This window comes from Neovison vison, chromosome 14 (genome assembly GCF_020171115.1).
Source record: "Neovison vison isolate M4711 chromosome 14, ASM_NN_V1, whole genome shotgun sequence".
Lineage (NCBI taxonomy): Eukaryota > Metazoa > Chordata > Mammalia > Carnivora > Mustelidae > Neogale > Neogale vison.
Genome location: NC_058104.1, coordinates 24,089,765 through 24,103,144, shown reverse-complemented (window position 1 = coordinate 24,103,144; position 13,380 = coordinate 24,089,765). Strand labels below are relative to the sequence as shown.

At 54.7% G+C, this 13,380-nt stretch overlaps 1 protein-coding gene across 1 annotated transcript in view; it reads left to right on the top strand.

The window, feature by feature from the left end:
- The first annotated feature begins 12,581 nt into the window (after positions 1-12,581).
- Positions 12,582-13,380, top strand: part of TVP23A (trans-golgi network vesicle protein 23 homolog A) — a 37,369-nt gene continuing 36,570 nt past the window's right edge. The window contains exons 1-2 of the mRNA XM_044233936.1: positions 12,582-12,666; positions 12,925-13,004. Of these exons, the coding sequence (XP_044089871.1) occupies positions 12,658-12,666; positions 12,925-13,004 (89 nt within the window). The 5' untranslated portion in view covers positions 12,582-12,657. The remainder of the gene's footprint in view (positions 12,667-12,924; positions 13,005-13,380) is intronic.

Here is a 13,380-nt window from a genome sequence, read left to right as displayed (position 1 = left end):
CTACTAACCCACCTCCCACACTGGGCCCAGCAGCTTCTGGAGGACAGAGGGAGCCCCCAGGCAGAGAAGGAGCTTGCAGTGATGGGAACCATGAGTGCTGAGAGGTCCTGGCGGGACCCTGACCATGGCTGCTGCGGAAGGGACATTTGAGCTATGTCTGCAAGATTACACGGAAGGGCCATGTGACAAGTGTGCCCGAGCACATGGAGGGCTCGTCCAACAAGGAGACAGCAGGGGCAGACTCCCCGAGGCAGGAGCAAGTTGGGTGCAGCCCCAGGGAGACACCCGGAGCCCCGAGCCCCCAGGGGGGCAGGTTTCAGGGCCCACCGTGCAGGGTCAAGAGCTGAGATTTGATTGTGCGGACAAGGGGAAGCCTTTTTGAGTGTGAAGCAGGAGTCTCACTGGATCTGGTTACTGTTTGACAACAGCCTGATCCAGACACGGAGATGGATTTCAGGGAGTGGTGGCGTAAGGGCACAGGGAGAGACCAGTCTGGGGAGGGCCTGGCTCTGTCTCCGCCAGCAGCCTCCTGGCCTCGGGCCCCTTCCTTCTCAGTTTCCCATCTGAAAAATGAGTCCCTCCAAGCTGGCCTTATCACTGCAGAAGGGCGTTTGGTGACTCTAGAGATCCTGAGAGAAGTCCCCTGGGCACAGCTGGGTGAGGGTCTCCCCGTGATGCTGGGGGCAAACAGCCCCACAGGCCGAAGGGGCCATGCCTGGACCAGTCAAGTCCAGGGGGAGGCCTTTCTCAAGGTCTCCGCTACTGGCTGAACGTCCCCAAAAGTGATTTGAGCTATGAGTCTGAATTATGAGTGCCATGTCCTGGAGATGTGAAGACCAAGGGGGTCTGCGAAGTGAAGACTGAGTCTTCAGGGTCCCTTGGCAACATGTAGCCAGCCCTGGGATGGGCTAGTCATCTCGTGTAGGGCTCTGGGAGGCAGGAGCTATGGCCGAATATTCTCGGCAACTGGCTCCATGGAGGTTACTTGGCATTCACAGCTGACCGAGAGGAAAGTTAAACTGAATCCTGAGTCCCAAGAAGCAGCTAGGTTTCTCCGGATAGAATCCAAGTGTGACCATGTTCAGTTAATGCCTTAAATCTCACCATGCCCAGACCTGCCTAGAGTCCAGCCCATCCATGGTTCTCCTCCCCAGGGATTGCCAAGCCCCCTGAGTGTGGTTTCAAGTAGTCAATAACTTCGGATACTCATTCATCAAGGGTTTGCCACTTGCTGGGTGGTACTCAAAGCCTGTATTTGAGGAAGGATGGTCATCGTTCCCATCTTGGAATATAGGAGATGGAACCCTAGGGACGTGAACTCATCCCTCTTTGAGCTGTGCTCCTTAGCAGGTGCCCATAACTAGGCTGCCGGGGTCCCATGCGTCCTACACATTGCACTTACATGCTGAGGCAGCCGGGGTAGGGACGGATTTTGGGACCATCGAGTGTGGTGCCTGCACCAACCCTTCTTCTCTGACTCCCCCCCCCCCAACCTTGGCCTCATTTGGATGCCCCTCCTGCATACAGATGCTTATTTTCACCAGCTGGTGAATGCTGGTTTGGATGCCCTGAGTACCCACCAAGGAGAGCTTCTAGAGCAGGGGTCGTGTTTCTTGCAATGAGGCCGACAGGTACGAGGGTTCCACATGCCACCACTGCCTGACCATCCTTGAGTGACAGCCACCTCTGGGGACAGGGGGAAGGGGGTTTGTGGGTACAATCCACTTCTGTCCTTGGCAGCTCCAGTGCCAACAAATGTGGAATATGGTTGGTATGTAGAAAACGGAAGGCGCTCAGCTGCCAGTGACTCATGTAGGGTCATTCCGAGCCCAGCTAGTGGGTGGCCGATGTGGGGTAAAGGTTATGCCTTCCATGCATTCGATGGAGGGGGCAGCGGGGTCCACACCCCCCAGTATCTCTCTCCCACCTCCATGCCTGCCGGGCCCCCCGTGAACTTTCCCTCCCAAACGTACCACCTGTGCCTCTGAGGGAGGACGACCCCCAGTCTGCCGGGACTCGCTTTTCCGGTGTGTGCCCAGAGCCAGAGCCCCCGGCACGTCCTGTCCCTGCTCGAGGCACCCCTTAAGCAACGGCTGATGGGTGGGGGTATAGAAAGCCTCCTGCTCCCTCCCCAGGGAGGACTTTCTGGGTGAGCAGCTTTGGTTACAGGCTGAATGGTGTCCCCTGCACCCCAAGTTTATCCATCGAAGTCCTAACCCCCAGCGCTTCAGAATGTGATTTTACTTGGAAATAAGGTCACGGCTGGTGTAATTAGTTTTGGTGAGTTCCTACTGGAATAGGGTAGGCCTTCATTCTGACATGACTGGAATCCTAAAAAGGGGAAATGGGACACAGACATGCATATGGAGATGCCATGTGAAGTTTGGAGCTACGTTGCCCCCAAACTATCAGAAGCTGGGGGAGGGTCTGGAACAGATCCTGCCCTTAGTACCTTTGGAGCAGGGACGGCCCTGCCAACACCATGACCTTGGACCTCTGGCCTCCAAAACTGTGAGGGAAAAAAAAAAATCTGTTGTCCACGCTCTTCAGTTTGTGGTATTTTATTAGGGCACCTTCAGGAAGCTCATACAGGTTCAGTGGGATTTTGCCTAGCAACACGTGCCTGCGGGGCTCCCCTCTCTGGGGACAGTGCCTGATATCTGGGGTTCTCATGGGTCCTTGTCACAGGCTCGGGTCTGCTCCTGGGCAGTACCGCCAAAAACAGTGGGAGTTTAAGGAGCAATCGCAAACTTACCAGAGGCAGAGACCATAAATGAGCAAACTCAAGACTGGGGAAGGTGAACCCCATCTCCAGGGGGACAGTCCCTGTGCTCAGTCAGGAAAACATGCAAGTCTTGATTTTGGGGTTGTGAGTGGGAGCCCCATGTTGGGTTTGGAGATTGCTTAAAAATAAAACCTTAAAAAACAACAACAACAACAAATAAGCCCAGAAATGAGGATTTCCAAAGAAATAAATGGTGACATCCGATTTTTAAAATATTGGCAACTGACGCCACTCTTGTTTGTCCTTTTAATCTACTCAGAGCCAACTCAAACAGGTCTGGGGATCAGATCTGGCCCCACTTGGCAATCCCAGGTCAAGAGTTTGGTGGGGGGGGACTGTGCCCCCCACCCCCAGCCTCTCGTGTGCCAACAAGAGCTGTGAGCCGGGCGTAGGACACCTGAGGTTCTACCGTGCATGAGCTCTGCAGACCTGCTTCAAAAGCCCTCCCTGAGCCTCAGTCTCCATATGCATAAAATGGGTACCACCTCACATACCTTGCTTCCCTCCTGGGGTGGTCATGGGGCAGAGGGACATAATCTACTTAGCAAACACTGTGCACCAGCAGTGTTCTGACTATGTGGCCAAAGAGTAAGGCTTTGACTCTGTCCTACCTGCACTCAGAAGTGGGTGCCACGATGACCCTAGTTCATTCACCCAGGAGAAGTGAGGTTCTCCAGAGGTTAAGTGACTTGCTAAAAATGCCCTGGCTGACCAGCAGTGGTCTCGGGCTTCATGTCCGGGTGTGCTGACTACCAAGTCTGTGCTCTTAGACAACACACTTGGCTTCCTCTTGGGAGACATTAAAATACTTTCCAAGCTGCTTTTCCCTTTTCTTTTTTTATTAGGGGGGAGGAGAGGACGGATGGGTGCCCCTTGGCCTTCTCTTGGAGAGCATGCTTTCTCTCCGCGGGCAGCTGCTGTTCCTGGGAGGAACTGAGCGTGGGCTGACATAGCGGCAAGTCTTCCTGACCCGTCTGGACCGGGGCCAGTGCGCTGGGCCAAACAACGCGCCACCCTTTCTCCTCAATAGAGCATTTCCCGTAAGTAGCAGCTCCCTGCCTGCTGGAGCACAGACTGGCCCATAGTCAGGAGGTGTCTGGGCTCGCCTTCCACAGGGCCAGGTCAGACCGGTGGGGCCAGTGCTTCCCAAATGGGACCTGGTCCGTTTGTGTGTGTGTGTGTGTGTGTGTGTGTGTGAGTGAAAAACCTGGATCCAGACCCACTCCTCCAGGTATGGATCCAGGCCACCGTTGACCTTGATTCCAAAGTCCTTGTCCAAGCAACGGGCAGAGATTTGCAGCACAGCACAGTCCCCAGAGTTGTGCACTCTTCATTCACTTACTTTAAACTGTAAACTTCTCAAATATCCACAGTATGCCCTGGCTAAGTTATCAGAAGGGGCACCTGCTTTGATAGAGATACTGCTAGTGGTGGGTGGGGAGGAGAAAGATTGCTTTACTAATAAACAAGATGATTTGAAACTGGGGACAGTGCTAGAAAGAGGACAAGCCACGCCTAGGTCCCAGACCCTAAAGAAGGACTGAGCAATTAGGTGAAACCTGAGTCAGGAGTTAGGGAAAGCCTCATGGAGAGAGTCCTCATATTTTCAGTCCTAAAAAGTCCTGGCAGGGAAAACAGCAGGTGCAAAGGACCTGAGGTAGGGAGAAGCTTGGGTGTCTCTGGAAATCTTAGAGTCTGGCCCGTGTTATCAGAACATGATGAGTGACAGAAGGTGAGGTAGAAAAGGCTTTAGGTCCCCTCCAGACAGGGCCTGATGGGGGCATGGTGGTGGAAACCATCTTCTCTAGCAGGGGGCAACCCAGCTGGACCTCCTGCTGCTGAGGGAGAGACCAGCATTATGATATCCCCAGCACTGGACCTGGGGCAGGGACTTGCAAGCTCCTGCTGCTCCAAGATGAGGCCAGAGCTGTAAGATGGATAAGAGCCATTGCCCACTCTCCCAGCTTCTGGACAAGAAGGCCAGCCTTACTGTGGACCTGCCCTCTCTGTCCTTGGTCCCAGCCCTTGAGTGACAAGAAGCTTTCTCTGGCCTGTGTGCTGACTCCTCTATGGCCTGGCCAGGTTGCCAGTTCCTTGGGAAGCCAATCAAGCACATCGAAGCTGGCCCCACAGTCCAGAATGTCCCCTCTTGGGGGAATGCCCGGTTGGCCCCAAGTAAGGGTCTCCCTACAAGACAAGGGCAGACTGGATAGGAAGCAAGCTTGGGGCACAGAGGAAGCTTCACAGGACTTCAGAAAAGGAGGCCTCAGCAAGGAGAGAATGCGCAGAGGGGACAAGGAGTGGCCTCTGCCGGAAGGACAGCCAGCACACAGATCTCCCTGTTAGGCACTAGACACAGATCAACCAATTACTCCTGCGGGTGGCACTCCTGAAGATCTCGCTGGCCCTAAGATCTGCCCACCTGGAACCTGGCAGAAGTTCTGCCGTTCCTCCTCAAGCAGGACTGAGGACCTCACAAGCAAAAAGAAGGGAAATGGAACTTGAGGGAAACAACAAATCATTTCTTAGTGTAAGTATATCCCACGCACTATCTGGAATATACTTACATTAAAAAAAAGTATCAGTCACTCACCTCAAATTCAAATTTACCTGGGGTCCTGAATTTCAGCTGGCAACCCTATGCCTGCAGGCCAGGGTGCACCCAAGCTAATGGTGCCCAAAGTTCCCACCCTGATCCTGGGCAGCTGTCCCTGTGCCTCTCCCCTTCCTGCCTCTCACAGATGCTCCGCCCACTTCACAGGGCTCCTCCCACCTGACCTGGCCTCTGTCCTTCATGCTGACTGCCAGGGCAGTGTGGCCAGGAAACCAAAACATGGGGCAGAGGGTGGAAGGTGGGTCCCTCCTGTGGGCTGTCCCTGGGGACGCCTCTCCTCTTTGTTGGGGTTAGATGGTGCCCAGGGCTACCTGACAGAGTCAGCGGTGCCTGGACCTCGGTGAGTTGGGGAGAGATTCCCTATCCTGCACACTCCTGGGGTCTTTCATTCACTACCTACTCACCATCTCTAGGCAATGCACAGTATAGCACTTAGAAAGGCACAAAGGGTGTGTGCCTCTGTGGGCACACGTTCTCATTGTAGATGGACAAAACCAATTAAAATAGAAGTCACAAGAACTTTTGGATCAGTGCTCTGATCCAAAGCTGCCTTGTCCCGTCTGGAGCCATGAATCACCATGGAGCCCCTGAGAAGGGCGGGGCCAAATGGGGACATGCTGTACCCAGGGCTGGAAGGTCCTCCAGGAAAACAGAATGTAAAGTATCTTTTTCATAATTTCTTAATTGCTCATACGTTAAGATGATTGTGTTTTGGAAATAGTGGGTTCAAGAAAAGTACGATTAAAATCAATTTCCTCTGTTTTATTTTTGCTTTTTTAGATGTGGCTATGAGATATAAAATGACATACACGGCTCACCTGACCCCCTTTTTTTTTTTTTAAAGGAGCTTCCACACCCAGGGCAGAGCCCAAAATCCGCCTTGAACTCAAGAGCTGAGATCAAGAGCTGAGATCCAGAGTCAGACGCGTGACTGACTGAGCCTCCCAGAGGCACCTTTGGTGACCTTTCCACTGCCAGAGGTAATTAGGTGGCAATTTGAAAGGCGACAGAAAAGTCGCTGTAAAACACGCCTCAACATTAAAAACATTATTTTATTTTTAAGATTTTATGTATTTATTTGTCAGAGAACACAAGCACAAGTGGTGGTGGGTGGCAGGCAAAGGGAGAAGCAGGCTCCCTGCTGAGGAAGGACTGCCCCCCCCCTCCACTCCACCCCCCAAAGCAGGCCCGATCCCAGGACCTGAGATCATGGCCTGAGCCGAAATCAAGAGTCAGAGACCCAACCAGCAGAGCCACCCAGGTACCCCACTCCCAGCCCCCATATGATTTTGAAGCAAGCCTCAATGTCTTGTCATTTCACCTTACTATGTTGGTATGTAGCTCTAAAGAGGGACTTTTCTGAAAAACACGAAGCTGCGAGCAATTCCACTCCTAGCTATGGGGCCAAGAGAACTGAACCCATGTCCGCCCAAAGCCTCGGGCAGGAATGTCATAGCGGCATTGCTCCCCATGACCAGAAGGTACACAATTGTCCAGCAACTGACGAAGGGCTAAACCAGGGGCCCTATGGCCATACAGGGAACTGTATAGCCACGCAAAGGACCCAACCTCTCACACCTGTTGCAGGAGGAATGCACCTTTCGAACACGAGAAGCAAAAGACCATACGGTGTATGATTCTGTGTCTATGAGACGCCAGGACAGGCAAATCCAGGAGACAGAAAGCAGGTGAGTAGTTGCCAGGGGCTGGGGTGGGGCGGGGGAGGGGACAGTGAGGGATGACCGAAAATTATATAATAATTCCTTTTGGGGTCATGAGAATGCCTGGAACTAGATAGAGGTGACAGTTGCACCGCTTTGTGAATCTGCGAAAATCACCACGTGTTATACTTTAAAAGTGTGAATGCTGTGGTATGTGAATTGTATCCCAGCATTTAAAAGCCACAACACTGGGGCCCCTGGGTGGCTCAGTGGGTTAAGCCTCTGCCTTCAGCTCAGGTCATGATCCCAGGGTCCTGGGATCGAGCCCCGCATCGGGCTCTCTGCTCAGCAGGGAGCCTGCTTCCTCCTCTCTCTCTGCCTGCCTCTCTGCCTACTTGTGATCTCCGTCTGTCAAATTCATAAATAAAATCTTTAAAAAACAAACAAACAAAAAATAAAAGCCACGACATCATCCTTATGCCTTAAAAAAAAAGAATCATCATCCTTAGTATTAGGGGTCTCACCTGCTAGCCGCTACCCCTCCAGGACTCATTCGCCGATTGTCCCATGAGTGTTATTTCCCATTGTGTGTGTGTGTGTCTGTGTGTTTAAGATTTTATTGAGAGAGAGAGTATGAGTGAGAGAGACAGAGCATGAGCAGGGGAGGAGAGGAGAGCCAGAGGGAGAGGGAGACTCCCCACTGAGCAGGGAGCCTGATGTGGGGCTCGATCCCTGGACCCCGAGATCACGACCTGAGCTGAAGGCAGACACCCAACCAACTGAGCCCCCCAGACACCCTCCCATACTTGTTCGAACCTCACCGTAGTAAGGTGCACACGTTGCGTGTGATCCACATCTGTGGGCAAATGTGTTTAAACCAGAAGTTTCTTCTCCCTAACTCTTTCCTGGCAATGTATGGAAGGACCCAGGCCGTCACCCCTTTGCATCCTCTCACGGTCTCTGTTCTGTTGTGTCCCTGGGGTGGCAGAAGCCATGTTCTTGGCCTGCCTGGCATCCCTGAGCTGGCCACTGTCCTGCAGCCCCAGGGACAGCTGGTGAGACAGCAGAGAATATTTCGCCATAGGAGTGGGGTGGGGACAGAGCCAGGGAACCTGGTGAACAGGCAGGGCGAGGGCTTACCTGTAAACTGTTTGCTGGGTGAATGGTGGTGGCTGTCAGAGACCCAGAGGTCTCCAGCTAACAAGACCCTGACCAGGCTCTCTTACCTTTCCACCGAGCATGGATTTGGCAGGAACCCCACACCCCCAAAGCCACTAGAGTTGTGCTTGGGCCTGCACAGAGATAGGAACAGCAGAGCTGGGCCTCTGTCCTCAGCCAGGTGGCTTCTAGCTGCCCCTACCCATTGGGTCGCCACCTCACTCCCATCCGGGCCCCCAAAGCTGTGTGGGACAGGACGTGCTACCCTCTGCCGGCTGGCCAGACTCTGCCCATGGCTGGCACATACCTAGGTCTTGCCCTGTTCAGGACCTTTGCACCTGCTGTTTCCTCCGCATCCATGCTCCCCCCAGCACACACATCGAAGTTCATGAGCTGAAAATGCAGAGGCTCCAAGTGACCCTCCTTGCCCCCACTAAGCCCCCAGTGTCTCTATGCCTTTGTTCTCTTCTGTTGACTTTTTTTTTCTTTTTAAGATTTTATTTATTTATTTGACAGAGAGAGAAAGAGAGCACAAGCAGGGGGAGTGGCAGGCAGAGGGAGATGGAGAACCAGGTTCCCCACTGAGCAGGGAGCTGGATGCGGGACCCTGGGACCATGACCTGAGCTGAACGCAGATGCTCAACTGACTGAGCCAGCAGGTGGCCCTAGGTTTGCTAATTGTTATTTCTTTCTTAACTAGAATCTCAGCTTAGTGAGGGTAGGGCCCTGTGTCTAGATCTGGATCAGCCCAGAAGAGGTGGATGAGTAGGCAAGTGAGTGAATGAAGGACCCGGGGAGTGTGCAGGGTCACAAACTTTCCCCATCTCACCGAGGTCCAGGCACCGCTGACTCTGTCTGGGTAGGAATCCAGGGCTCTACCTGGACACCACCTGACCCCAACAAGGAAGACAGACGCCCCCAGGGACAGCCCACAGGAGGGACCCACTTTCCTCCCTCTGCCCCATGCTTTGGCTTCCTGGCCACACTGCCATGGTAGCCTGCATGAAGGATAGAGGTCAGGTGGGAGGAGCCCCGTGAAGCGGGCGGAGCATCTGTGGGAGGCAGGAAGGGGAGAGGCACAGGGACAGCTGCCCAGGATCAGGGTGGGAGCTTTGGGCCCCGTGAGCTTGGGTGCACCCACCTTACGGGGTTTCATCTGGCAATCTTATGAAGGCATAGGGTTGCCAGCTGAAATACAGGATCCCAGGTAAATTTGAATTTGGGGTGAGAGACTGATACTTTCTTTAAGCATAAGTATATCCCAGATAGTGTGTGGGATATACTTACACTAAGAAATGATTTGTTGTTTCCCTCAAGTTCCATTTCACTGGGCTTCCTTCTTTTCACTTGTGAGATGCAAGGCCCTATTAGAGGTGGAATGGCAGGACAATGGTCAGGGCAGACCCTAGGGAGTCCAGCCTGTGGCAAGGCAGGGCTGACAGCAAGGGGCAACTGTAGGCCTGGGGAAGACAGGCCCGGAGGCTGCAGCTATGGCCCTGACTGATGCAGGGGGACAGTGCAGCTCAGGGCCTTTTCCAGCCCCAGATCTGAACTCCTGCCCACCCCTGGGCCAGCTGTCCTCCCGCGGTGTAAGGATGGGAACAGTCCAGCCGGGCCGGCACCCACCTTGCCCACACCTCCCTGGTTGGACTCCAGGCCCCAGCCTTCAGCCATGTCTGTTCACACCCAACTCCCTGCTTTCTGCCCTGGGGCTCCTGGGGTTCCATGTGGGAGAAAGGGCCATGCTGGGTCCTCTGTCCTAGCTGTCATATGTCCCAGGGACACAGAGTTGGGCCCACAGTAGGTGTTTGGGAAAGGGCAGTTCCTATTCCCCCATTAGGATAGATGCCTCTTGGCGGAAGGAGTGACTCTGACATGGGGCTCACTGGCCTTGCTGATGACTGAAGTCACTATCACCAGAGCCGCTATCTCCTGAGCCCCAGCTGTGAGGAAGGGATTTGCTATGTGTTTTCTCCAGGTCTTGCGTCATCTGTGATGATGGGGGAAAGGGGAGGTGTGGCCCCATTTTACAGATGTGGAGACTGAGGCCAGAGAGGTGAGGTCCCTGGCTCAAGGCTGCCCAGAGAGGGAGTGGTAGAGTATATTCCCATCCAGGCCTGCCCAACTCCGTGTGTTGACCTCCAACTGCCATCCAGGGACTGGTGCCTGCCTGAGCCAGGAGCCCCAGGACCAGGGATCAGAGGTGGGCTTATTGAAACTCTGCTTCCCAAGGTCCTCTGAGCCATGACCAGCAAAAGGTGACTAGGGTTACGATCCCAGCGGACATGTTCAGTGGTAGCAGTGTGAGTCAGTGTTCACCGCATGTCAAAGCTAATGATGTATTATTCCCTGCAGAACTGATGGGTTCTCTGCCCACCCCACACCCAAATTCTATTGGCTGACTCTGCAGAGGGACAATCGGGTGCATGTTCAGAGACAGCTTTTTCTCCTGGGGAAGGAATGCCCCAGGTCTGGCCCCGGCATCTGTATCCTCAGCCTGTGCTCTGATGTGGTCAGGAAGGGGGAGAGTGGCGTGACCTTGTGTTTGTGGGGTGACTTCCACATGGCAAGGCCATGGCTAATTCTCAGCACGCCCAACCTGATGGCCAAGAATGACAGTTTGTCCCCACATGGGGTTTCCAAGGGGGTTTTCCTACCTTCTCACCCCCCTGGGGACTCTCTGAGCCCCAACTTAACAGCTAACAACAGCTGGTGATTAGCAGGGTTAGAGGAAAAGCCCCTAAATGTTTTGCAACGGCTTCTCAACCTCTACCTGCCCTTCCCCTGAGCATCCCAGACAGCTGGGGACTAGTGGGATAGGGGAAGCTTAGGGTCCCCCAGCTTCCCAGTGTGACACTCACCTATGCCTGGAGCAAGCTTCGAGCTTGAGACAACGGGCCTTTCTAGAATCTGGGGTTTGGTAGTGCAGATCATTAGGGTTCATAGGAAGGCTGGGGGCCTGTGGCATCAGTATCTCCTGGGAACTTGTTAGAGAGATGCTTCTCAGGCAGGCCCAGACCTGCTGACCCCAAAAGATGGCATGCTGTCCCCCAAGAAAGCATGCTCCCCGCACATGCACTTGCCAAGCCCTTTGTAGGGTCAGTGGGGGGAAAGGGAGGAGTGCTCACCCACTGATCAGTCCTAAGGCAGCTCCTGACAGCTGTTTCCTACTCCTCCTTGGCACACCCCAGGTCATTCATCTCTTCAGGAGGCCACCAGTGAATGAATTGTGTCAGGAGCTTGTGGACCAGTGGCCTTTTTGCAGGTCACTGGAGATGGGGACAAGCCCCTACTGCCCGTGACAAGAGGGCAAAGGCAGAACTAGGGGCCTTGGCATCTAGACTTTCGGCCCTCTGCTCCTGGGTGGGGGGAAGGGGGGGGTCAGGAGAGGGAGAAGACAGAAAGGAGGGGAGTGACATTGTCCTTGCAAACAACACTTGCAGGTGGCAAGCCTTCTTTCCCCGGAGATACCTGGGAAGGTCTTACCATTCTGGATCACTACTGTTACCGCCAACAATAGTGACTGCGTGCTCCGTGTGTGTCTGGCGCCCGGATGAGGGACGAAATCACTGAGGTCAGCAGATTCACCCATTAAAAAGCAGATTCCTCGGGCGCCTGGGTGGCTCAGTGGGTTAAGCTGCTGCCTTTGGCTCAGGTCATGATCTCGGGGTCCTGGGATCGAGTCCCGCGTAGGGCTCTCTGCTCAGCAGGGAGCCTGCTTCCTTCTATCTCCCTCTCTGCCTGCCTCTCCGTCTGCTTGTGATCTCTCTGTCAAATAAATAAATAAAATCTTTAAAAAAAAAAAAAAAAAAAAGCAGATTCCTCTGCCTACACTCCAGGCCTTCCCAATCTCCAGAGCTGGGCCTGGGAATCTGCTTTTTAAGAAGGGCCCCAGGGAATTCTTGGGACCGGAGACTTGAGAGGCACTGGCTTCCTCCAAACCCTTAATGAGGCTACCCGACCCTGGCATTCATTCATTCGTTCCCTCACCTGGCCCGACAACTACGGGACATCCTCCTCATTCACCAGCCCACCCCCGCTCTGTTCCTCCCCGGATCACTGTTCACGGTCCCCGAGTGCGCCTTTGAGCCCGAATCGTCCATTCCGTGCGACGGAGGCTGCTCGGTTTTCGCCCTCCGTCCCTCCAGCCTGGGAGTCAGGTCTTTCCCTTTCAGGCGCCGTTCTCCAGCGAGCCCTGGGTCCGGGACCCTCCCAAGCCCCGCCCCCTCCTGGGCCGCCGAGCCCACCTCCCCAGCCCGCGACTGCGCTCTGGGCCCCACGCGCCCCGCGGGCCTTGCGCGCCCCGCCCCACCCGAGACCTGCACCGCAGGGCGCCAGCTCCGGCCCAGCGGCTCCTCAGCTTCCCGGCATCCCGGCCAGGCCAGGCGGGAGCCGGAGCCGGAGCCTGGGCTGTGGGCTCCAGGTGCGCTCTGGGAAGCATGAAGCAGGTAGGGCCGCGGGGATGCTGGGGCGGAAGGATGGGGGAGAGGACGGCAGGAGACTGCGAGAGCTCCGGGCATGGGAGTGGGGCGGTGAGGAGGAGGGAGAGGGGAGGACAGGAGGGAGGATGGGCGAACCGGGGCCTGGGCCGCACCCCAGATGGACAGAAGGCCTCAGATTGCAGCCGCGGGGGGAGGGGCCCTTCCAGCAGAGAGGGTAGGGGTGGGGATGGCCACCGCCTGCCATCCGCGTTTGGTGTCCCCCAGGCTCTGGTGGATGATACTGAGGATGTGTCTTTGGACTTCGGTAATGAAGAGGAGCTGGCCTTTCGGAAAGCCAAGATCAGGTGCGTTAGGACCTGGCGTTTAGCAAGCATTCTCCAAAGCTGCATATTCATTCTCCTTCACTTGCCCACTTATTCATTCATTCATTCATTCATTCAGAATGTGTTAAGCATCTAGTGTGTGCCAGGCATGGGTCTAGGGACATACCGTGGGCAGATCAGACAAGATCCCAGACCCTCCTTGGGCCTGCACTCTGGGTAATGAGATAGTTACACAGTGTGAGAAGATTTTGGGGAAGAAAAATCAGCAGGTGGTGACAGAAGGTGATGGGAAATCCGCTGGCCTGACTGCAGCCAGGGAGGGTCTCTCTGAGGAGGTGGTATTTGCACTGAGACCTGAATGAGGAGAAGCAGCCAGCCATGGGAGACTCCGGAGGGA